General features: G+C 37.9%; 1 protein-coding gene across 1 annotated transcript in view; it reads left to right on the forward strand.

Moving 5' to 3' along the window:
• The first annotated feature begins 568 nt into the window (after positions 1-568).
• The window catches only part of LOC124721521 (methylcrotonoyl-CoA carboxylase beta chain, mitochondrial), a 93,212-nt gene continuing 67,203 nt past the window's right edge, over positions 569-26,577 (forward strand). Inside the window, exons 1-2 of the mRNA XM_047246539.1 lie at positions 569-783; positions 8,438-8,688. Of these exons, the coding sequence (XP_047102495.1) occupies positions 646-783; positions 8,438-8,688 (389 nt within the window). The 5' untranslated portion in view covers positions 569-645. The remainder of the gene's footprint in view (positions 784-8,437; positions 8,689-26,577) is intronic.

The following is a 26,577-nucleotide window of genomic DNA, read 5'->3' on the forward strand; positions in this document are numbered from 1 at the left end:
ACCTGTTTCCCTTAGCTTCTCAGCTGAAATAAAGAAACCAATTACGACCATTAGTAAGTGTTGTTAATTTTTACGAAAATTTTGATTATCTTGTTGGACTATTTGGCGAAATAAGCTTGCATTACCGCCAAGTGTTGCAACTATATTTCTCTATTTTGCAAACGAGAGCTGTCGTAAGAGAAACAACCGCACACACGCAAAACACCGAGCCAGATGGCGAAGTGGTTATCACGCTGGACTCACATTCTGGAGGACGACTGTTCAATCCCGCGTCCGGCCATCCTGATTTAGGTTTTCCATCATTTCCCTAAATCGCTTTAGGCAAATGCCGGGTGGTTCAATTGAAAGGACACGACCGACTTGCTTTCCCGTCCTTCCCTAATCCGATGAGACCGATCACATCGCTGTTTGGTGTCCTCCCCCAAACAACCCGACCCAATAAGCAAATCACGGGACCAGTACACAAAATAATGACGATTACTGTCTGTAGGCTTTCGCTGCCTGCCACCAGAAAAGGCTACGAGCGGCAGACACGAGCGCACCCGATTTGCTGTCCGTAGAGAGTAGACAACTAGACACACTGTTTATATCTTTGATTTGAACATATGTTCGTGTTTTAGTAAACAGAAAGAAGTTGTTGATAATATGAAATCGCACGTAACGAAGTTAATTCTGAGGAGAGTTTTAAATGTAAAACCTCAGCATTATTTCCAGAAATGTTCACGTCATAATTCGTGTGAAATCATAGGATCCGCCCAGGACAGAAATTCTCCTGAATTCAAGGTTAGATGCCGTATTATAATTAGAGATCACAGGCGAATTTCGTTTGCAATAATGTGATTCTTCTAAATTTAGTTTATTTAATAGTTGCAGGTCTTACATATTGTTGGAGAAGAGATCTCTGTCATTACTGGTACCGCTTTGTTTATTTTATGGATTGTTTCCACAGGACATCTTCAAGTTACGCAGAAAACCTGAGACACTCCGATCTATCTTGTTGATTCATTTAGTTAATACAACATGTTATACTAAGAAAAGCTTTTAAAAAAATCAAGAAACATGCACATTATGTTAGAAATCTATAAATCTGACCTCAAACTTAGTGTTGCATGGAATGTAGTGAAACGAGAGACAGGGCAACACGCCACAGAACAGGATACCGCCACCATTTAACTGAATGGAAGGGATATAATTGATGAAATGAGACATAAGTAGCAAATATATTTAATAATTATTTCTTAAATATAGTAGAGTATGTAGGGACAAACAGTTCAAGATAAAAATCACAGCGGTATGTAGGAAATGGTGTTTTCATAAAATTCACGCTTATGACTGTAACACCAATTTCTCCTTTTGAAATTAACAAAATTATATAGTCCCTCAAAAGTCAAACCTTACCTGGTTTTTTATTGTGTTTCCAATAGAGTTCTAAAAATTTGTTCCCATATAATAAGCCCAGTCTTATGTGGAATGAGTAATGTTAATGCGTCATTAACTCGTGGCATTTTTCCAGATAGACTGAAATATGCCATTGTGAATTGCTAAAACCATTCAAAAGCCAATATCGCTAGAAATATTTTTTATTTAAGACAACCATTTTCAACAGTCTTTGCTGTCGTCTTCAGGTCTTAAACATCTTTTCATTTTAAAACATTTCATTTTATGCTGAACCTCATGCACAAGCTGTCATGTGGATAAAACTCAGCACATAATGAAAGTTTGTCATCGCTAAAATATTTAAAAACGTAGAGCACCTTGTCAAATTGGCCATTCCATATGCATATTGCTCACAGGTGCTTTTTACATCATAGAAACAAGGTTCTGTGTTGTATGATGTAACAAGCAGGTGTGAGCATTATGCATGTGGGCATGGCCTTTTGCACAAGGTGCTCTATGTTTTTAAATATTTTAGCGATGACAAACTTTTATAATGCGCTGAATTTTTTCCACTTGACATCTTGTGCTTAAGGTTCAGAGTAAGATGAGGATGTATTACAATGAAAACATGTTTAAGACCTGAAGACGACAGCAAAGACTGTTGAAATAGGTTGTATTAAATAAAAAAAATATATTATGTGATCTTGGATTTGAGTGTTTCTTAACATTTAAAACAGATCAGTCCTCAATACTCTCAAAATGAGAAAATTCAATCAAGTTGTCAATCCCCTCTATAATAAAGGTGATAGGAGAGATGTCAATAACTACTGACATGTTTCACTCCTAATATCATTATTCTAAGTTTTTGAGAAGGCGATGTTTTCTGGAATAGTGTCTCATGTGAGCAACAATAATATCCTCAGCCAATCAAAGTTTGGAAGTTTGCTATACTGAGAATGGCATTTACATGTTAATGAGCATGTTTTACAAACATTAAATGAAATAGCGCTCATTGTTATTTTCTGTGACTTATCTATGATATTTGACAGTGTGAATTGTAATATTTTCCTAGATAAACTGAAGTTTTATGGAATTGATGGTATAGCCAACCAATGGCTAATGTTATGTCTAACCAAAAGAATGCAAAAAAAGTACTTAGTAATTCAGCCAATGTAGTCTGGGAACATTATTCTGACCAGGGAAAAATCACTTATGAGGCTCTCTAAGGCTCAGTCTTTGGTTTGCTGTTGTTCCTCATATATGTAAATGATCTTTCACCTAATGTACAAAAAAACACAATTAGTTACTTTTGCAGATGATACCAGTATTGTAGTCAATCCAAGCGTACATACGAAAACAGAGGAAATGGTAAACAATGTCAAAAAGTATCATTGACTGATTTCATTTGCAAATGATCTCATCTGCAATGTCAAAAAGAGACAACATATCAGTTCTGCACATCTAGGGGTAGCCCACCAAAGATAAATGTAACATATAGTGAGGAAATAATAAATAGGATGGAAACTTAAAAATTCTTAAGTGTCCATATGGATGAGAATTGAAATTGGAAAAAGCACATTTTGGAACTTTTAAAACAACTTAGTTCAGCCATATTTGCACTTCAGAATCACTGCAAATCTTGGGGGGAGAGAAATCAGTAAGTTGACATATTTTGCATTTTTTCATTCAATAGTGTCATATAGAATAATGTTCTTGGGTCACTCATCTTTAAGAAATAAATGTCTTCATTGTGCAAAAATGTGCTGTAAGAATAATATGTGGTGCTCTCCCACGATCATTTTGTAGATATATGTTTAAGGAATTGGGCATTCTAACCACTGCTTCACAGTATATTTATTCCCTCATAAAGTTTGCTGTCCATAATCCACTGACAAAAAGGTACAATGATGTACATAATTACAATACAAGAAGAAAAAATGACGTTCATTACTTGGCATTAAGGCTGCCCTTAGCACAAAAAGGAGTGCACAGTGCTGCAACAAAAATTTTTGGTAACTTATGTCATGTTAGGAAATGCCTCACAAATAGCAAAGTAAAATGTGAAACAAAACTGAAAAAGTTTCTCCATAACAACACCTATTCTGTAAAAGAATTTCTGTTGTTGTATTTGTAAAAGGAGATGGATAGGAATTACTGACTGTAGATTTAATAAATAAATAAGCTTATAAATATTCAGCATGTAGCCATATTTACAAATTAATTTCCAATGTTAATGTGAAAGACTCATTTCAATTTCACATCATTATGATTTATTGTGGAAATTATCTGTGGAACATGGAACTAACTAATTAACTACAAATGATACTAACCATGTGTCTTTGTAATTTAGCTTACTGATGTGCCATAATTCTTCCACTTGGAGAGAATTTCTTATCTGGTGATACCATATATTAAAATCCCCCCCCCCCCCCAGTAAAGGTCCAGTTGAAATGCTCTCTGTGATTGTGCCACGTGTTTTTCCCATTAGTAACTAAGTCTCATCGTAGTTACACAGTATGTAGCTACAAATACAACAGTGGGATGTACTGAACATACTGATATCATCCATCTACTTTGACACACAAAGTCATCAAACAGCATTCACTTATGACTCGGTGATTAACAGCCATCTCTTAATGTCAGGGTGCTGTTTGGGCTAATAAGTGATGGTGTGTACAAATATGTAATGTTCAGATACGTTGGCAAAAATTGGTTGATAAATAAAAGATAGTAAAGTGTGGCCATATTAGTCTATAATAGAATTTAAGTGAACATTGTGGTGTAGCTATCGGTCAGTGGCATTTGAGGAGGACTGGCCCCATCCACCTGGTAATGGGTTTCCTACACCATATTAGGCATAGTAATGTATTGTGTTTTTGCTGTTTCCATTGTTTTGTCCACCCCCAGTATATTCTTTTCTTTTTGACAACCACTGACAACCAGTCTGCCCTTACATCGACAGTTATCGTTAACTTCAGAGACCCATTTGCCTGTCAAGATCTCTTTCCTTAATGCCTCCTTTGGTTTCACCAACTTCTATGTGTCATTCTGTTCAAATGGTTTCTTGTTGTATTGCATTTATCCAAATTTCTTTATCCGGACTGTTAATACACCTTTCATATTCAAGTAATACTGTATCGTAATCTTCATATTTTTAAGGTTTCATAAATTTATTCCATTGCATAAACTGTAGTTTCTTCTGTCTTCATTGCATCCTCTTCCATCTTGATTTTCTGTACCTTGAATTTCATTTACTTAATTGCTAGTGTCATTTGATAATTCACCAATAACAAGATTTTGTGTACAATCTTTTGTCACTCTGTTGAAATTCAAGATCCCTTGACACAACAGTATTTCTTCTTTCTGCACGAAATGGTTTTGTAGCAATCTGGAGCATAACCTAAAAAAAGTAGGGATTACTTCTTTTGTCTAGTTTCTTCAAGAAACCTAGATTTTTGGCAAAAACTCTCCATCCAAAAGTTTGAAGTCTCGATGGATCAGTTTCTCTCCCACACCACTTTTCTGCAGGTGTGACTCTTTGGCATTTGGGGGCTTCTATTGATTAAATATGTGTCTCTGAGCACTGCTTGTCCCCGCTCTTTCGTCAGTAATCTGTCAAAGATCATAGCTTGTGCCTTGTTCATTATTGTCAGTTTTAGTGTCTGCTTTCCCTATTAAATTGAGGACTATAAGGAATTCTAAAGTGTTGCACAATTCCTTTTCCTTCATATCAATTCTTAAACTCATGGCAGGTATATTTACCACCTTCATCACGTTTTATTTTTGACAGATTGAACTTGCTTGATGGACCTCTTAAGAACATTTCCACCCTTTGATGTCAGTTGACAGGTTGCATTCTTGAGTACTGTTGGGGGAGCAACTTACTTTAATGTTTGGTGTCTCTAGCTTCTTTGGGCTTGGTCTGTCAATTTGTTCTTCCTTTATGATGTCACTCACAAAAATACCTGCTTCTGTATATATTTAAAAAAAACTCCTGTTGGAGGGTGCTGTCATAAAAATTATATCAGTTTGTTCTCTGAGAAAACTTTAATTTATTATATAAGTAATCAAAGCTTTTTTATGGTGGTGTTATGTTCTATGAAAATTAACTTTAGTGTACCTAGTTGTTTACATAAGTGTTTGTGCAGAGTTTGAGAGGCTAAAAAAATATAAACGGACATACCAAACCAGTTATAAGGGAACATACAATTTATCATCAACTATGAACTACAGTGCATCTCAATTTTTCATGTACACAAATTATTTTCCTTGGTGAAAGAAGTAGTAAATGAGATCAAAAGTCTTATGATCAATTGGGATTTGGACCTCGAATCTTTCTCATTTGTAGTTTGAAACCTACCCATTCAGGTGCAGAGTGTATACTGAATCTTACTTTAGAAGCTTTCTTGTTAGTATTCATTTTGGCTGACGTTTAGGTGGTGTTGATCTTGCACTGGGCAGTAAATCACATATGTTGGCAGCAGCAGTGGGAGGATGGTATCGGGTAGCAGTGATTAGATGTCTGTATGCTTAATAATATGATTTGCTCACATTCTGTCATTTTCTGCATTTGCATAATATTAATGTTTTTGTTATGAATATGGCTAGATGTGTTTTGTAAAATAGTTATGATTAGTGAGGTAGTTGTTTCATCTTAAGTACAAAAGTTTTTTGGCAGACAGGTGTGTGCTGTAGTCAGAAGTCTAGGTTAGGTTGGAAGGCAAGTGTGGTTGTGAATGGATGAAGCCAACAAAAGTGAACATGAAATTTTTGTTGTCGTGATTGAATGATCCGTACCATAGCCCAAGGCCTACAAACTGTTTTGTGGCATAGCTCAAGGTCGACATTAAAGTGAAAGATATTAGTATTGTATAATATTTGTCATGCAAATGAACTGAAAATTCCTCTTTTGACTGAGAGAGATTATTATAGGTTGTCCATGTGCAGCATAAACGTACCTATTTGTTGTCAAATGCACTCAATTAAAGGATGTATTTTTTCTATGACAATATCATTTGCTCACACCCTGACCACTAGTATTTTGAAGTTGTCATCATGTTAGCAACTCAAAGTGAAGTTTTCCACAGTTGAAATAAAGTCGTCTCCTTGATCTGTATCGAAACTTGTATCAACTTCGTGGTTTGAAAAACAAATGATTGTCGGAAGGACTGACTCTGCATATAGGAAAGTCGAAGCTACCTTTGGTGAAGTTAAAAGCAAGGGTGGTAACATTATGAGTGTAACAGGAATTCCACTGTTAATTGCAGATGAGAGAGCGGATAGGTGGAGAGTACATTGAATGCCTCTATGAGGAGGAAGATTTGTGTGATGTGGAAGAAGAAGAAACAGGAGTCAGTTTAGAAGAGATAAGGGATCCAGTATTAGAATCAGAATTTAATAGAGCTTTGGAGGACTTAAGATCAAATAAAGCAATAGGGACAGATAACATTCCATGAGGATTTCTAAAATTATTGGGGGAAGTGGCAACAAAATGACTATTTACGTTGGTGTGTAGAATGTATGAGTGTGGTAATGTACCAGCTGACTTTCGAAAAAATATCACCCATACAATTCCAAAGGCTGCAAGAGCTGACAAGTGCGAGAATGATGATACAATCAACTTAACAGCTTATGCATCTAAGTTGCTGACTAGAATAATATACAGAGGAATGGAAAAGAAAATGTGTTAGATGATGATCAGTTAGGCTTTAGGAAAGGTAAAGGCATCAGAGAGGCTATTTTGACGTTGCATTTGATAATAGAAGCAAAACTAAAGAAAAATCAAGACACCTTCATAGGATTTGTCAACTTGGAAAAGGCGTTCGAATTTGTAAAATGATGCAAGATGTTTGAAATTCTGAGGGAAATATGGGTAAGCTGTAGGGAGAGACAGGTACTATACAATATGTACTAGAACCAAGAGGGAATAATAAGTGTGGACAACAAAGAACAAAGTGCTTGGATTCAGAACAGTGTAAGACAGGGATGTAGCCTTTCACTCCTGCTGTTCAATCTGTATATTGAAGAAGCAGTGATGGAAATAAAAGAAAGGTTTGGGAGTGGAATTAAAATTCAAGGTGATCAATGATAAGATTTGCTGATGATATTGCTACCCTGAGTGAAAGCAAAGAGGAATTACAGGATATCTTGAATGGAATGAACAATATAATGAGTACAGGGTATGGATTGAGAGTAAATCGAAGAAAGAGGAAAGTAATGAGAAGTAGCAGAAAAGAGAACAGTGAGAACTTAACATCAGCATTGGTGGTCACGAAGTAGATGAAGTTAAGGAATTCTATTACCTAGGCAGAAAAATAACGAATGACGGACAGATCAAGGAGGACATCAAAAGCTGGCTAGGTCTGACAAAAAGGGCATTCCTGGCCAAGAGAAGTCTACTAGTATCAAACATAGGCCTTAACTTGCGGAAGAAATTTCTGAGAGAATACGTTTAGAGCACAGCATTCTTAGGAAAACTGTGGGAAAACCGGAACAGAAGAGAATTGGAGCATTTGAGATGTCGTGCTACAGAAAAATGTTGAAAATGAGGTGGACTGATAAGGTGAGGAATGAGGAGGTTCTTCACAGAATCGAGGAGGAAAGTGGTATGTGGGAAACACTGACAAGAAGAGGGGACAGGATGATTGGACATCTATTAAGACACCAGGGAATTACTTCCATTGTACTAGAAGGAGCTGTAGAGGAAGACAGAGATTGGAATACAGCCTGCAAATATTTGAGGACATGGCTTGCAAGTGCTATTCTGAAATGAAGAGGTTGGCACAGGAGAGAGATTTGTGGCAGGCCGCATTAAACCAATCAGAAGACAGATGACTAAAAAAAAAAAAATCACATGGTTATGCATGGCAAGTCTTATTGACATACACTTCAAGATAATTGTGTGGATAGGCCCTTAGAACTTTTACCAATTTTTGATGTGAAACTAGCTAAAACCCAAAACAACTAATGGGGATGTTAACTGTCAAGCTTCTATTGTTTATTTTTTCCATTCCTTGGGCTGTAATACAAATGACTAAAAGGTTTTCATTTGCATTTGCAGGACAACTATGCAGCTATGAAAGGTGTTGTAGATAAGTTGACCCAGCGTACTTTAGATGTATGTGGTGGTGGAGGACCAAAATATGCCCAGCGCCACAAATCAGCTGGCAAGCTGCTTGTTCGAGAGAGGATTGATGCCATTCTTGACCCTGGTTCTGCCTTCCTTGAGTTGTCACAACTGGCAGGATTAAACATGTATGAGGATGATGTTCCATGTGGTGGATTAGTGACTGGAATTGGTCTTGTGGCAGGGTAAGGTAATATTTCCCCATCATTATTTGAAAACAAAGATCGGTTTTAATGTAGTATTTATAATACTGACTAATAGGAATAACACTATTTTGACAGTAAATATCTGTTGTGAAGTCACCTTACAACTGCCCTATGAGTCCCCATGAGTCAGTACTGAGAATGTTACGCCACCAGTTGTCGAATGTGTGATGTTTTTAGCACAACATATTGCGGGAATACGTTATCCAATTATCAAATGCTGTAAAACGAGGAAACCAATCAATAAATCCGAACATGATATGTACTAACCACCACACAAAAATATTTATATTGTCTAGTAATATAACATACTTTAAAGCTGTTATACTACAGGACAGTATAGCTTAAAGCTTTAAGATATGGTATACAACAGGATGATATAAATATTTTTATATGGTTTTTAGTACATGTCAGATTGTGATTTATTGATTGGTTTCCTTGTTTTACAGTGTTTGATTATGGGATAACATAGTCCTGAAACATGTCGTGCTAAAAATATCACAAAGTTGACAACTGGAGATGTAACATTCTCATTAATGATGGAACAATAAATGTTTGGAAACACTTCCTGTATCAGCTAACTCATTCAAGGCTATTGTACTAACATTGAATCACCACTGAAATTTATCATTTGCTTCTAATTTATAAACATATCTCATATAATGTTAGTTCTGTTAAGGGAGTGAAAGATTTCCTGAGGTGGTATTTTGTACATTAACACTACAGGTTTGTGTAAGGCTGGTTTTCCCCAAGTCTTTTGCTACATGATAAACAACATAAGTTTGTTCTAGTGCATGACTTATTATTATTATTGTGTTGCTATAATTTCCATTTTCATATACTTATACTGATCATGAGTTAGGACATAAACAGGAAAGAAATTGCATTTAACAGACTGGCTGCTATTGTGATTAAATGTGGAGTAATATGAGTGCAGATTTTGTTGCACAGTAATTACAGAATTATAGTTTTAGTCTGTAATAACATTTTACAGTTTTAAAGACTTACTACTGTTTAGTGTTGTGTGATATTATTCTACACAGTCCACAACACAAAATGGCTTCTGTGCCAGGGAATAGTGTGACAGTATGCACACTGTAATTTTATTATTCTCTGAAGAGCATTACATTTGTGGTTGTAATGAGTTATTAAGCATACTGTGTAAACATATTTAGAAGTAAATTTCTTTGTACTAGTATTCTGAATTCACTTGAAGAACTGATGACATACTTTGGGCATTGGTTAGGAGTGTATGTTGTACTCAACTTCTCTTGTCGCTGTACTTATTTTGTATGTGCACTTATGTAAATCAGATAACTAATTAGAAGGGATTAGATCAAACTGGTCAGTAAAGAAATTTATGGCAGAACTAGACTGAAAGAAGGGATTGGTTGTGAGGACACATTTTGAGTCATCAAGGGATTGTCAGCTTGGTAATGAAGGGAAGTTTGGGGGTTAAAATTGTAGAGGGAAACCAGGACTTGACTGTAGTAAGCAGGTTCAGATAGATGTAGGCTGCAATAGTTGTGTAGAGGTGAATGGGCTTAATGCAGGATATACTAGTGTGGAGAGCTTAACCCATCTATGAACTGAAAGTCACAACAAGATGTGTACTTCAGCTGCTTCTTGTCACAAATGTTCTGTGACTAATAGAATTACAATAAGAGACAATATGACACTAATCTTCCTGGAAAGAGTAATGAGAAAATAGATAACTTATGACTGTTTGGGTTACTGTTAGACGGGAATACAAAACCATTCAGCAGTGAAAACTTTCTGTTAATGACCAATTTTTAGCAGCAGAAAGAACTCTCGTTCCACTGCTTTGATGAGAATAAAGCAACTTTATACAGAAATCTGTAAAGATTATGTGTATTATTTGATGTCAGTTCCATCCTGATTTTAACTTCTTATAACTTGGAAATAACTATTTCCACAAATTTTTAACTTATTATTTTGTTGATTTATTTTTGTATCTGGCACCCAGGACGTGAAAGAAAGCTTTGGACACGTCAGAGTGTGCAGCACATGTTACCTTTAACTGAAAATAATAAATCTCTTCAATCTTACAGATTACTTTCGCTTAACATCTGGCATATAAAGGGTGTTAGTTAGCAGTGTGCATTATTGAATTTCTTTTATTTAGGCTATACCATTGTACACTGTCTGCACATATTATTGAGCAGTTTTTGAAAGAAATTTCTAAACTGTTGAGATGATATTTTAAAATGATTATCATTAACAGTTGTAATACAGAGTGGAGAACTTACACAGGTAACAATAAAGTTACCTTTTTTGTTTGCTGATGAAAATTACCTCCTGGATTGCCACAGCATTTATCTTTGACTGCCAGTTTCAGTCTGATGCACAGATTTGTCTGTATTAAGTGCATATAATTGCCATACTAAATATGAAGATGGTTTGTATATCATATTAAAACCAGTCATCATAAAACACTTTGGTTTTCAACATTGAGTCATTAGTGGTTACAGTTCCCTAAGATGAGATGGATTTAAATATAATATACCTGTTTATTGTTAGATTATTTTCTGTGTGTCTTTTTAATGTGGAGGTACATCAGCTTTATTTGAGCAACAATAAAGATAGTTTGCAAACTTTCTCTACTCTGCATGTGCAGTCATGAACAGTTTAAAATGTTTTGAGATTTTCACATTACTCAAACACATGCCCTGTTCGTTTCATACTTTGCTCATCTATAGCACTATGATGGGTTAGCACAAAACTTATTTAAACACCATGTTGGATTAAATAATTCCAAACTAATGTGCCGTATTTGGTAATTCTCATAATATAACTTGTGTGTTAAGAAAATGCCATTGTTATATGCATTATTGCTTTAAAGATCTATCAAATGCACTTTGTTTTTCATGCAGTTTAATGTAATGAAATGGAGGAAAAGTGACATTGATGTATAAATCTTTTATCTTAAATCTATCTATTTGCAGTTCTAAATTAAGCTACATTTTAATGTTGTACAGTGTTGTGGTTGGCAAGAGAGACAACACCGTTTTACTAAAGGAGGCTGAAATGCACGCGTTTTAGCTCACGCAGGCTGGCATGAGGTCTGGAACAGAACAAGGAAATTAGAATTTAGAAAAACGGACAGAGCTGGTGGAATACTTAACTTTAATCCATTAATGATGAACGTCGCTCTTGACAGTACATGCTTCACAATATTAATGGTAACTGAATATGGCGCCTTGCTAGGTCGTAGCAAATTTCGTAGCTGAAGGCTATGCTAAACTATCGTCTCGGCAAATGCGAGCGTATTTTGTCAGTGAACCATCACTAGCAAAGTCAGTTGTACAACTGGGGCGAGTGCTAGGAAGTGTCTTTAGACCTGCCGTGTGGCGGCGCTCGGTCTGCAATCACTGATAGTGGCGACACGCGGGTCCGACGTATACTACAGGACCGCGGCCGATTTAAAGGCTACCACCTAGCAAGTGTGGTGTCTGACGGTGACACCACATACAGCACAAATTTTACATCTTCAAACATGAAATAAGTCATCAAATACTTACTGGAAACATGCATAACAAGAGCACTGTGTCAGCAGGCCAGAAAAGTGTTTTAAAAAAAGTTTTCTTTCCCCCAAATCATTTTCCGAAAACATATGCATGTCCTGATTCACATGATAGGTATAGTATGATATGAGAAATATTATGGTAAAGGACAAAGACATGGTGTGATAAAAATTCATATATACATCAAGCCAACAAGATTTGACATACACTGACGAGGCTAAACATTATGACTCTCTGATTAATACTGTGTTGCTCCTCCTTTGGAACGCAATACAGTAATGATTTTGTGTGGCGTGGACTCAAAAGTTCTTGGTAAGTTTCTGGAGATTTGTGGCACCAGATGTCTATGCACAGGCTATAGCAATTTCCATAAATTATGGGCCAGTGGTTTGTGGGTTTGGAACTGGTGTCTAATGGCATTCCAGATGTGTTCCATTGAGCTCAGATAAGGTGAATTTGGTTACCAAGACATCAATTAAGTTCACTGTCATGCTACTGAAATCACTGTAGCACAAAAGTGACTTTGTGACACTGTCTGTTATCCTTCTGGGAGATGCCATCACTATTAGGGAACACATTAAGCACGAAGGGATTCATGTGGTCCACAGTATGTTCGTGTACTTCACAAATGTCATGGTTCCATTGATTAATACCACAGTTCCCTAGAAATCCTAAGTGAATGTTCCCCATAGCATAATACTATCCCCATTAGCCTGCATCCGTGGCACGGTGAATGTTTCGAGCATCTGTTCACCTGAGTCACTGCTTACTTATACGTGACCATTGACCTAGTGTAACAAGAAATATGATTCAAGTCATCAGGTAACATGTTTCTATTGATCCATAGTCCAAGCTTCATGATACTGTGCTGGCTGCAATCATAACTGATAGTGTTGTTGGGTCAACATGGGAACAAGTAGGGGTCGTCTGTTGCAGATCCCCATGTTCAGCAGATTGCACTGAACGGTGTGCTCCAAAAGACTTGTGCCTGCACAAACATTGTACCCTGGCATCAGATCTGTCAGAGATTGCCTCCTATCCTGCTTTACAGAGCAAGCAGTCGTCCAACCGCACATTCTGTAATTAGACATATATGTCCAGTGCTTCATTACCTACTCTTATTTTCACTGTCCTTCAGCATTTTCCATAGATGCTCATGACAGAAACAGCATATAAACAACAGGCCAACTGTGACATTTATGAGAGGCCAGTTCCAATATGCTGGGCCATAACAATTTGCCCTTTGTCAGAGTCTCTTACATTAGTGGATTTCCCTATTTGTAGCCAATATCATTTCTATAGTGAATCCCCATTGTTTTGCTCTACTGGGGGATGGTTGCCAGAATGAATTTTCCTTCTGCAACCGAGTGTGTGTTGATATGAAACTTCCTGGCAGATTAAAGCTGTGTGTGGGACCAGGACTGGCTACTTTGCCTTTCATGGGCAAGTGATCTACCACCTGAGCTACCCAAGCACGACTCATGACAGCCTTCACAGCAGAATGAAAATTCATTCTAGAAACCATACCCAGGCTGTGACTAAGCCACGTCTCCACAGTATCCTTTCTTCCAGGAGTGCTAGTCCTGCAAGTTACGCATTAGAACTTCTGTGAAGTTTGGAAGGTAAGAAGAGAGGTACTGGTGGAAGTAAAGCTGTGAGTACAAGTCATGAGACATACTTGGGTCAGTTGGTAGAGCACTTGGGTTCAAGTCCTGGTCTGGCACACATTTTTAAAGTGCAGGAAGTTTCACATTCTGCTGAAGGGTGAAAATTCATTCTGAAAGACGTTTTGTTTCATGGATAGCAGATTTATAAGAGACACCATCAGTGGAGTCACTTTCAAGTTAATATCATCTAATATTTACATATATACCATAAAAAGATTGTATGTTATAGGATAGAAGAAACAAATATGAGTAATTACTCTAAAAACATTTGAATTTCATACACCACATTGAAAAGCATAACCCAAGAGGTAGTGTGCACACGTTTGTCCAGACTCACAACGAAGCACCTAACTTCTCACTTTCAGTTTTAGGACACCAGTTTTCTACAAATATTATTTCATTTTTAGTTCTTAATTATGACATCCGATATGATCTATTAAACCCATATACACAAGGAAATGAAAATGTGCACTTGAAATTGAAGTTGAAACTAGCCAATAGTATTAAACGAGACAATTTTTTGAAATAAATTGACAGGCTCAGTGGAAAACAATGGTTCATCATAATTGGTGTGGGTTGGCTGTGGAGCCAATCATGAAAAAAGAGAAAACAATCAAATTTATAAAAGACCAGAAAACCAAAGCAAATCACTGTAACAACTAACATGCTAGTGTAGTCTACCACAACGGTGTTAAAATATTTTAATTCACTTGAGAACTTCCAATCAGCAAAGGAAACTTAGGGGGAAAATTTGTGTAGTTGCAAAGTTTTGTACACTGGTAGAAGGGAGTGCCATGAAAAATGTAATAAAAATTCTGACGAGTGGGCTTTGAGCATGTTTAGTTTAAAGGTAACTTGCTTTTTTTTGTGTTTTTCTTGACAGACTCAAAGACTGCAGCTGCTGGTGAAAATTTTCCCCAGTAAAAAATTAAATTTCCTACAAAAAGGTACTACTCATTTCTTCTCTTATGACAAATAGTTTTGCATATTGCAGGGGATGGAAAAATCACAACTTATTAAAAATAGTGTATTAATGATATAAAATCAATAGTTAGTTTTATATGAAGTTGGTTAAGAACAAATATTAAATGTGTGTACCACATGTAAGTTCAGTGGAGTTTATTAGGTATAAACTGCACTACGGGGGTGTTTATTTTCCACAAAATGTATCAACACTGCATGGAATACTGATTTACCAATAACACTAATGCATATGGACAGGCTCTACATAAATATCTGTACACTGCTAGAGGGGAAATTAATTCTTAGGCATCCTGTATGGTAGTTGTAGCGTTCGTCAGGGAAAGATCTCCCTTCCCCCCCCCCCCCCCCCCCCCCCCCCCCCCCCCCCCCCAGTGCAGCTTGCGTATCAGTTTACAGAGAAACTCTTCAACATTCCATGTCCAATTCTCGTACCCAAGTAGACAGAAGTTCATTGAACTTGTGTTTATTAACTGAGTACTCATTTGCAGTTTTTAAGTGAGTTTTTATGTAAAAGAATTCCTATGAACAATGGATGAGAAGTGTTTAATTTGTGAGTTTAATGTTGCCAGTGACTTATGTAGCACTAATGGGAAAGGGATTGAATTGGTAAATGTGGCACTTTGTTGCTGTCTATCATTGACAGCTTATTGTGAAGCCTTAGAATCATGTTGTAGTCAGTTGGTGAATTAATGAATGATCAAAAAGTTAATCATGGTACTGGTAGACTGCATAAATCTCTTCCATTCTGGGATTGCTGGCAGTTGACTTGGGTTGCTTACCATAGTCCACAGTATATCTTGCATTGTGGGTGTGGATTTTTCTGATGGAATCAGACTGATTATGTTCAAGTCTAGAACACCAGTCTGACCTAATCCATTTCTTGATTTATGTTGACATATCTGAAGTTCTATAACACCTAGACAACCTAATTGTGTTGCAAAGGGAGCAAATTTAAGCCTCTGGGCCTCTTCAGATGCTGGGAGTCTGGGGCTAGGGCGATGCATTCAATACCCCTTATGCTGTGAAAAGTATTCCAGCCATTGATAGGGGGAACAATGAAATTGACATTGCCGAATACTTATTGACAGCATGTTACACTTCGGGTAGGCTCTTCAATGTGGTAGACAGTTGACACCTACAGCTGTTGAGTTTTCTTAGGTAATAGCTCACCGAACAACTACAAATAAATACTCACTTAAGAAACTCAAAATAACTCCTATATAAACAAGAGCTCAGTAAAATTATTTTGCCTACTGGCATAAGAGAACTGGACAGGAAATGTCTGGGAGGTATAGTTTGTCTGTAAACCGTAAAGCGAGCAGTGCTGGTGATGGGTGAAGTTGCCTTCCCAGGAGAATGTTATAGGCACATTGTAGGATGACTGAGAATTAATTTCCCCTTTTAGCACTGAACAACAATGTGCAGAGATTTAAGTAGATTCTGTCTGTATGTGTTAGTATTATTAGTAACTCGTATATGTGTTTTCTGTAGTGTTAACACACTTTGTGGAAAATAAACACTCCTGTGTGTGTATCTGTAAACTGTATTGCCATCAGTTCATAATGATTGCTGCAGGAAGGTCAAAATAACTTTGTGAAACACCTTGTAGTTGCTACTTGTGGTGTTCAGGGGTAGAGTGAGTGAAGACTCACTGGCTCGATCTTCAGTTTGCAGACATAAGAAGAAATGAAGTGCATGACTATGATCCAGTGACCTGCCTTTCCTCATGGACCGCCCTTCAACCCCTCCCACCAGTCCATCCTCTTATACCCACCTTAACACGATTAATGCTCTAATATTGGTCTACTGACCTTAGATGCGATTCACACATCTAATATTTGTTATCAACCCACTTCATGTAAAATTAAACATTGATTTTATATATTAAAACACTGTTTTAATAATTTGTGATTTTTTCCATCCCCTGCAATGTTTAAACTATTAGTCACAGAGAAAAAATGAATAGTACCTTTTCTGTAGGAAATGTATATTAATTTGGTACGGATGCACATTTCTGCTAGAAGCTGCAGTTTTCAAGTTATTCAAGAAAAACATAAAAAAGTGACCTTTCAATGTCGCCCTTCCCCTTCCCAATGTTCTAACTGCTTTAGTCAGAATTTTTAGTATGTTGTCCATGGCACTTTCTCCTACTTCTGAACAAACATTCGCAACTACACAAATTTTTCCCTATTCTACCTTGTTTGGTATTCGTTGATTGGGCTGTGGCTTTTCATTTGATGGGAGAGCTACCCAACTTTACACATTCAGCTTTGTGCATTTGCTGAGATGCAGTTTGAGTTAGTTTGAGAAAAAAATCTTTGAAATTGTTCTAAAGGTTTCCAACTGTCTGTGGGTATAACTTGAACAGTGTACGGCCAGTCGCAAATGGTTTGTGTTTGGAGAATCTGCTGCTCGAATACAAATTCCACTATGTTCATGTGCCTGATGGTCGCAAACTGCTTCTCGAACAAGGCTATTATCTTTGGAAAAAAAAACTCTACTTTGATATATATTGCTGTGTGTGCTGTGTCTAGATGCAGTTTCCGTAGCCCTCTATGTGACACACCATTATTTGTAGTGCACATAAAAAATCTCACTACATAAAGAGAATAAAAGAAAGTGGCAAATGAGATGGAAAAATCTAGAATGTCAAAAGCAAGTTGAATTATTTGTGTGTGTATGTGTGTTTGAGAGAGGGAGAGAGAGAGAGAGAGAGAGAGAGAGAGAGAGAGAGAGAGAGAGAGAGAGAGAGAGTAATATGTAAATATAGGCACTCATGTGTTAAACATGGAAGACTTTGAATTAGCAGCTCGTTTCTGTAGGGAAAAGATGAAAAAAACAGAAGTTGTCATTTATCTAAAAATAAAAGTTGATTCAAATCTATTGATATCAGTGGTTTCTACTTGGATCAAAAGTTGGAACCCTGTGCTTGTGGATTGCTCCTTCTGGAAAAGTTATTTATAATTGTGATGGTATGTAGATCCCCACTGGGAAACTTCAAATATTTTTATACAGTTATGAATCATTGTTATGATAAAAGAAAGCAAATGATAGTCTGTGGAGATTCTAATATTAATTTTCCGAGAGATTTAGACAGAAGGAATGATTTGAAAATGTTATTAACACTTACAACATGTGTTCTGTTGTTAGTTTTCCCAGCATAGTTGTGCAGGAAATCATTACACTAAGAGAGAACATTTTTGCACGTGAACACTTAATCAGTGATGTAAAAGTTTCTTCAGTAGTGGATGATGTCTCTGACCAAGATGCGTGACTAATCATATTAAAAAAACTTAGCTGATTACAATGAAGTAGAGTCATGGAAAATAGTGAAAGTAATCAAAGAACAGACAATAAATAATTGCTGACCAGTCTCACTACTTATCTTGTTATCAAAGATATTGGAAAAATTATGTATGCAGGCACCATAACACACTCATCACAAAATAAATCGTTCGCTGTTTGAATTGTAAAAAGATCTATCCACAGAACATGCAAATTTTTAATACACAAGTCAGACAACACAAAATTTGTATAACAGAGTATTGCCAACTGGTATCTTCTATGGATTGTTAAAAGCATTTAATTGCAGAGTTCACAGTATCTTCATAGAGAAGATAAAATATTATGGTATCAGAGATCTTGTTAGTTACTGGCTTTCATCCTAACTTACTAAAAGGATGCGGACTGTTGAATTAAGAAACTCTGGGAATGTACACAACAAAACAGCATTTTCAAAAAGGCAATAATTGCTACAGGTGTATGAAAGGGGACACTATGCCTGCTCTTGCTCTTATTATATATAAATGGTCTTCCATCATGTATCCAAGAAGCAGAAATATTTCTTTTTCTTACAGTGCAGGTATCAGCACGAAGCCTAATAGACTGATTTCAACACTTGAATATGCCAATAATATTTTCTTGAAATTAATAACTACACTCTGAAGGCCTGACCACATCATTAAAAATAATGCATGAGGGTAAATCAATAAATAAAACAGAATATTCAAAATTCTTATATGTCTATAATGATAAAAAAACCTGAACCGAAAGTTGCATGTTACAGTTGTTCTTAAATGTTTAGGTTGTGCGGATTTTACATTATGGAGAATATCAGATTTTGGAAACGAAAAGGTAAAAAAACCTGACTTACTTTTTCTGTTTTCATTCCATTATGTCTTGTGGCATCATATTCTGGGGTAGCTTATCATTGAGGGGACAAGGGTTTGTTACACAGAACACGTAATAAAGACAATGTGTGGTGTTGACTCCAGAATTTCTTGTAGCCAGCTTTTTAGACAGTTGGACATACTGCCAACATTTCCTCCCCACAGGTTTGTTGTCAACAGTCAGTCATAGTGTGAAAAGAACTATAACATTCGTAAATATAATACAGTACTTGAAGGAGAAATGATGTACACTATCCATCACTCAGCCTCAGTGTGCCACAGAAAGGAGTGAGGGTATTCAGCAACAAAAATCTTTGACCATCTACACAGTGATATAAAGATTTTAATGGATTGTAAAATTAACTTCAACACAAACTAGAATCATATCTGCTTCACGGCTCCTTGTAATACATATAAGAATTTCTCTCTCTCTCTCTCTCTCTCTCTCTCTCTCTCTCTGTGTGTGTGTGTGTGTGTGTGTGTGTGTGTGTGTGTGTGTGTGTGTGTGTCAGAAAAAAAGCGAGAGAGAGAGAGAGAGAGAGAGAATGAACATAGTTGAGAATAAATCACTGTATTCACGAAAGAAAGAAAGCAAAACTGCTGAAGAAATTATGTAAATGGTCAGGAAGTGCTATGTTTTCTGCTGAGACAATGTAAAACTTGGCATATTCCATAATATAGTGAGAGGTCACTGTTAGGATCCACGGAACATACAAATAACTAAAGAATCTTATTTAGAGCTAGTGTAGGAAAAATTGTCACATAGGTGCATGCAGGGAGGGAGAGGGAAAGAGAAGAGGGTACTTGCTTCTTGGAATCTGAGGATGTAGACTTTATACCCCTTACACAGTGTTTGCCCTTTTGTAGCAATGATTGTTTGCAATTCTACTTAATTGCAGATTTAGCATTTTGGAGCGTGATGGGAAATAATGTTATATTTAACATCTATTGTCATTTCTCCATTTAGAGGAGTCACAATTTGGCTCCTTTTTTTCCAATAGGCTTTTATCAATTGTTTTGATTCCTTTTCTGTTTCACATTTTTAATTTTCAGTGAAAATCTAACATTACTGGTTTATGAATGAAAATTTTTCTTGTGCATAGCTCCTTGAAACATAACAATGATGTAATTTCAGGTTTTTTAATCAAAATTATAGCTTTCATATTCACTTGAATACTGTAGTAATATGTCGTAGCATATACTAATTAAATATGCTTACCATTTTGATATCAGAGTAATATACCTAAAAACATTGGATGGATACGTGTTAACATTTTGTGTAATTCTCTTAAAATTTAGCTTTTGCGCCATTATAGTTTCTTAAACTCATTGAATCAGGTAAATCAAATTGGCAAATTTTAGAATATGTCCCCTCTTGGATAAATTTTTGCGAATGCACATAGTCATGACCCTGATGTTTCTTTGATTTGGCAATAAAATCTCTGTGATAGAATATAGACTTATACAGGGTGTTACAAAAAAGTACGGCCTAACTTTCAGGAAACATTCCTCACACACAAATAAAGAAAAGATGTTATGTGGACATGTGTCCGGAAACGCTTAATTTCCATGTTAGAGCTCATTTTAGTTTCGTCAGTATGTACTGTAGTTCCTCGATTCACCGCCAGTTGGCCCTATTGAAGGAAGGTAATGTTGACTTCGGTGCTTGTGTTGACATGCGACTCATTGCTCTACAGTACTAGCATCAAGCACATCAGTACGTAGCATCAACAGGTTGGTGATGTCTTGATTGGGCCCCATGTTCTTCCACCTACGCTCAATGGAGCACATTATCATAATTTCATACGGGATACTCTACCTATGCTGCTAGAACATGTGCCTTTACAAGTACGACATAACATGTGGTTCATGCACGATGGAGCTCCTGCACATTTCAGTCGAAGTGTTCGCACACTTCTCAACAACAGATTCGGTGACCGATGGATTGGTAGAGGCGGACCAATTCCATGGCCTCCACGCTCTCCTGACCCCAACCCTCTCAACTTTCATTTATGGGGGCATTTGAAAGCTCTTGTCTACGCAACCCCGCTACCAAATGTAGAGACTCTTCGTGCTCGTATTGTGGACGGCTGTGATACAGTACACCATTCTCCAGGACTGCACCAGCGCATCAGGGATTCCATGCGACGGAGGGTGGATGCATGTATCCTCGCTAACGGAGGACATATTGAACATTTCCTGTAACAAAGTGTTTGAAGTCACGCTGGTACGTTCTGTTGCTGTGTGTTTCCATTCCATGATTAATGTGATTTGAAGAGAAGTAATAAAATGAGCTCTAACATGGAAAGTAAGCGTTTCTGGGCACATGTCCACATAACATATTTTCTTTCTTTGTGTGTGAGGAATGTTTCCTGAAAGTTTGGCTGTACCTTTTTGTAACAACCTGTATATGAGATAGAGACTGATATTTCTGTGAGTCATTTAATGTGTAATTGGTAGGGGATTAAAAGATTCATGTAAGAAAAGTATCAACAGGTGATGTAATATTCGTGATCACCAGATAGTACCAGTTACCTGAAATGAACCCCAAATGTCTCCATAGTGATTGATGGTGTGCTTCCTGGAGTTCAGCCGAAGTGTCAGATGCCTTGAGGTGCGTTGTTGTCAACTGAAGAAGATATGTATTTTTGGTCGTTGAAATAGTGCCTAGAAAATCTGAGAGACCGTGTCTATGTAATGTCTCAACAAGTGAGAACACGTGATACTATTGACAGTAAAATCAAACACTGGAAAACACAGGATTAAATGTAACAATATTATGAAAAGGATAGTTGCTATCCAGCATATAGCAGAGATGCTGAGTCGCAGACAGGCACAACAAAAAGACTGTCTCGAAATGTGCTTTCAGCCAACAAGGCCTATTGACATTAATCTACCTATCAGATGGAGTCAATATGCTATGTGACCCTCCTGGTGAGAGAAGACAATGTGCGTGCACTAGGTTTGATCTCTGATGTGTGCTCTTAGGCTTTTCCAGCGAATGAACTGTCTGTACTGTTGTCAAGTGTCCATCTGGGTGGCAGTCATTTTCATAACACAGTATTTCGACAGCATACCTTGTCATCATCTGCAGGTGATACCTACAGAACGAGTGTCTGTGCTACATCCCACCTCCTTTGTACTCTGTCTATGTCCAGTCCTTCATTGCCAGTTGCATGCTGCGACAGATGGAGAAGGGGAGGGACAAGGGAGGGGGGTGATGCTAATGGATGCTGGGCACAGACTCTGGTTCTTCAGTACTTCTGTGGCCTGCATTGGATAAGGAAGCTACTTTCAGCCAACACCATGATTTTAGTGCCAGACTAATCTCTTGTAAGGGAGAGGATGCGGTACAGAAATCGGTGACTGGATACAACATCTAAAGAAGTACTTGCACTTAACTTGGAGATGGCCTTTTTACTCTTGTCTGATTCTTGGGAGTGGCTTGACGCCATTTCTCTACAAAGTGCTACTACCAGACAAGCCTCCAAGTTTAAACATCTAGCATCAAGAGAACAATAGTCACAAGAAGAGCAATGATGAACCATAATCAACCTCATGGAGAAAGAGATTGATGGCAGGGCAAAATCAGTTCTGGGAAAGGGGCTCACCTTTGAACCATCACCGACTGCAATATCTGTTGCAGATGTCATCAGTGGTATAGAACAAGTAGTTTCAACCTTCCCTAGTGACAATGTGCAAGAGGTACATTGGGAAATAAGCCACGTGCTCACAAGGGACATCCCACTGAGGACGAACATCATGAAAGTGGAAAGAGCTGCCATTCGGGAACTATGGAATGATCCTGAAATAGTCATTCTACCTGTGGACAAGGAACTACCACTGTACTAACTACTGCTTTCGGAGTGCAATCACAAAATGTATGACCTACTAAAGGGTCCAGCATACAGAAAAGTGAAGGGAGACCTGACCAACAGAGTGAAGAAGAAAAGTATTGAGTTTCTTCTCCAGTTACTGCTGAAGAAAATCATCACGAAGCTTCGACCATGAGCTGCTGCACCACCAAGGCTCTATGGGTTACTGAAGGTTCACAAATTGGATGTCCCTCTATGTCCTGTTGTAAGCAACATAGGCACACCAAGGTACCAGCTGGCCAAACATCTCACAGCAGTATTAGGGCCCTATGTTGGTAAATGTCGGCACCACGTCAGGAACTCTGTATATTTCATTCAACAGGTGAAGGAACTACACCTCCGTGACCAGGACCTTATCATGGGCTTTGATATGGTGTCCCTCTTGAGCAGAGTGCTGCCCGCTGATTCTCTCAAGTCGATGAGAGAGAAATTCATCCCAACAATGATGTAGCTCTTTGAATTTGTCCTCACATCAATATGCTTTCTCTGCAGTGGCAACTATTATGAACAATTAGATGCTGTCGCGATGGGATGCCATCTGTCACCAGTTGTGGCAAACTTGGTTATTGAGGACTTCAAAGAGAAATCACTGGAAATAGCTGCACTGAAGCCCACATGCTTTGTCAAATATGTTGATTACACATTTGTGGTGTGGCCACATGGGAGTGAAAGACTTCTGGAGTTCCTTTGACATCTGAACTCTCTGCACCTTAGTATCAAATTCACCATAGAGGTGGAAGAGAATGGCAAGCTCCCCTTTTTGTACATCTTAGTCAAGTGCAGAATGGATGGCACTATAGGACACAGTGTATGCAGGAAAGCCACCAGCTGTCAGCTGCCGTCATCCTCCAAAGCATGAGGGACACTGGTACACAGGGTGCACACAATATCAGATGAAGAGTGCCTATGAAGGGAGTTTAACCATCTTAAACACATATTCAAGCATAACAGCTATAATGAGAGACAAAGGCAATGTGCTTTCAGGCAGAAAGTACAAGCCCAGCAGATAGAAAATGATGATGATGAGGAGAAGAAAATGGCATATCTGCCATACGCCGGCAAAGTATCGAACAAAATCTGCAGAATCCTGGCATGATGTAACATTAAATGCATTTTCCGTTTACCTATGAAAAAAACCCTATTTGGTATGGTAAAAGAAGACTTTGGGCTCTGTAAACCAAGTTTATGCGGTAAGGTGTGTATCGGGGAGACTGTATGGACAATTTAAGAAAAGTGCAAGGAACACAGAAGACACATTGAACTTAAGCAAGCAACAAAATTTGTGGTTATAGAACACTGAATAGCTACAGGCGACTCCATGAAGTATGAAGAAATGGAATTGCTAAGAAAGACCTCATCTTTTTGGGACTCTGAAGGAGGCTATCAAAATATGGGTGCCTGATGAGCTGATCAACAGACACACTGGGTTCACTCCCAGCAATGCTTGGGACCCAGCACTTAGTGAACTAAAATCACAGTGTTGGCTTCTTCCGCACCCCACACAGGCCACAGGAGTACTGAGGGAACAGAGTTTGCACCCAGCATCTGGTGGCACTGTGTCGTTGTCCACTTCCCCCTACCCCTTCCTGCAACTCTGCTTGTCACAGCATGAGACTGGCAGTGGAGGAAGGGGTGTGTGTGGCTATCAGAGTGTAAAGGAGGCTAGATGTAGCAAAGCCGCTAATTCTGCAGACATCAGCTGAAGATGACGGCAAGGTATGCTGTCGAAATATTTTGTTATGAAAATGACTGCACACAGCAGTACAAACTCTTCATTATATTTCATCATCCTCAATACCATGAACATATTACCCATCACTCTCACTTATACATTGACCAAAACGTCTGTTTTATCCAGTGACAGTTATTTTACAAATTATGTGGCACCATACTCAGAAATGCTTTATGTTAACTGACTGAGTACGAAAGTCTGTGCAATTGTAAAAATGTTCACACTTTGCAAAGAGAAGCTGCCCTATTGATGTCTATAAACAAATACTTTCTGAGTTAGGCAGCTGAATGCTGGGGATATCCGAGCCAATAATTCCACACATTCCATGTGCCATGTCTACTAGGACATTTTTGCATTGTGAGACTTCAGACACACATCCTTCATGTCAGTACATGCAAAGAAGCACATAAATTGAGCTCCTCCAACCACTCCTGCCTTAGTCTGCCTTGCACCAAGAGATCCAACAGTGGAAGAGTAGTGTGTAATATTGTGATATTTTTTTCTGAGGATTGACAGTGAATGGGAACTTTGAGTAAATGTCTCCAGTGTTTTGTTGAAAGATACTACACGGGCTTACACCACCAGTAGGCACAAACTGTAAAATCATTCTGCTTTTAAGCTGGAGACCCATGGCTTTCAATTCACAATGAGAATATAGATTCTGATCTGCTGAACAGTCATGTGCTACTGTCACTTTTTGCGTGCAATACTTGGACAAAAGCTGGATTCAGCAAAGAAAACTAAGTGAAATAGATATGGTGCAGCTTAGCATATTCACACAGGGATTAAGACACCTGCAAGTAAAATAACTTGTGTTATCCACCTAGACTTTTCAAAGATTTTTTAACACTGTTGTAGATCAATACTATAAGTGCATTTTTATCTTTATGGGGGGATGTAAAAGGGCATGCTGAAAAGTAATGTCTCCAAAACTTTTATTCTGTTCTCAATTTCAGTTTAGCTATTACATGTCATGCAATACTGGGCTGACTTTCCTGCTTCGCAGACACAAGTTGTAACCCTCTGCTAGAGGAGTCTGAATTTTGGTATGTAACATGGCAGTGTTTAACTTGTGTCAGTGTGTGAGAAACAGTGATAGTGATGAAGTGGTGCAAGCAAATGAGACTATGTCAAAAAGTCAAACATTCTACAGTGATGATATCAATAAATTAATCTCTCATTGGGAGAAATGTGTTTGTCACCAGCGTGACTATGTTGAAGAATGAATACATAGTCCACTCACATTAATGTGACCACTGCTTATGTTCAACATCAACATGTAATAACTACTCAGATGGCCGGGGCAGCTTTAGCAGTGGAGGGTATATGAAGTGCATCGGGGTGATGCGGGAAACAGTGCAGTCATTACCATAATTAGGAAACAGAGCGATTTTTCTGTCATCCAAAAGGGCATGATCATTTACTTTGGGGCCAAGGGTGAACACATTTCTAAAACGGCTAAGCCTGTAAACTGTTCACATGCTGCTGTGGTTAAAGTGTACTTGCATGGCAAAATGGTGCTATCCAAAACTGACACCAAGGCAACTGTGGTGCACCACTAGACGTAGATGACAGGAGACAGGGAAATGTGTACTTGCGAATAGACATGCAGCTGTTGAGCAGCTGACCGCACAGATGAACCAAGGGGCTACCAGCAGAGTATCTGCATGTTGGCCTAAGCAGCAGGCACCTGGTTCATGCATTCATGCTGACTACTGTTTGTCAGTGATAAAGGCTTAAATTTGCACACTAGTACCACAACTGTATGTCCACTGAGTGGCAACAAGGGGCCTTTTCAGATGAATCATGTTTTATACTCAATTGGACAGATGACCATTGTATATGGTGTCGTAAGGGTCCAGGTCGGAGGAGGAAGCATTATGGTCTGGTGAATGTTTT

This window comes from Schistocerca piceifrons, chromosome X (assembly GCF_021461385.2).
Source record: "Schistocerca piceifrons isolate TAMUIC-IGC-003096 chromosome X, iqSchPice1.1, whole genome shotgun sequence".
Taxonomy (NCBI): Eukaryota; Metazoa; Arthropoda; class Insecta; order Orthoptera; family Acrididae; genus Schistocerca; species Schistocerca piceifrons.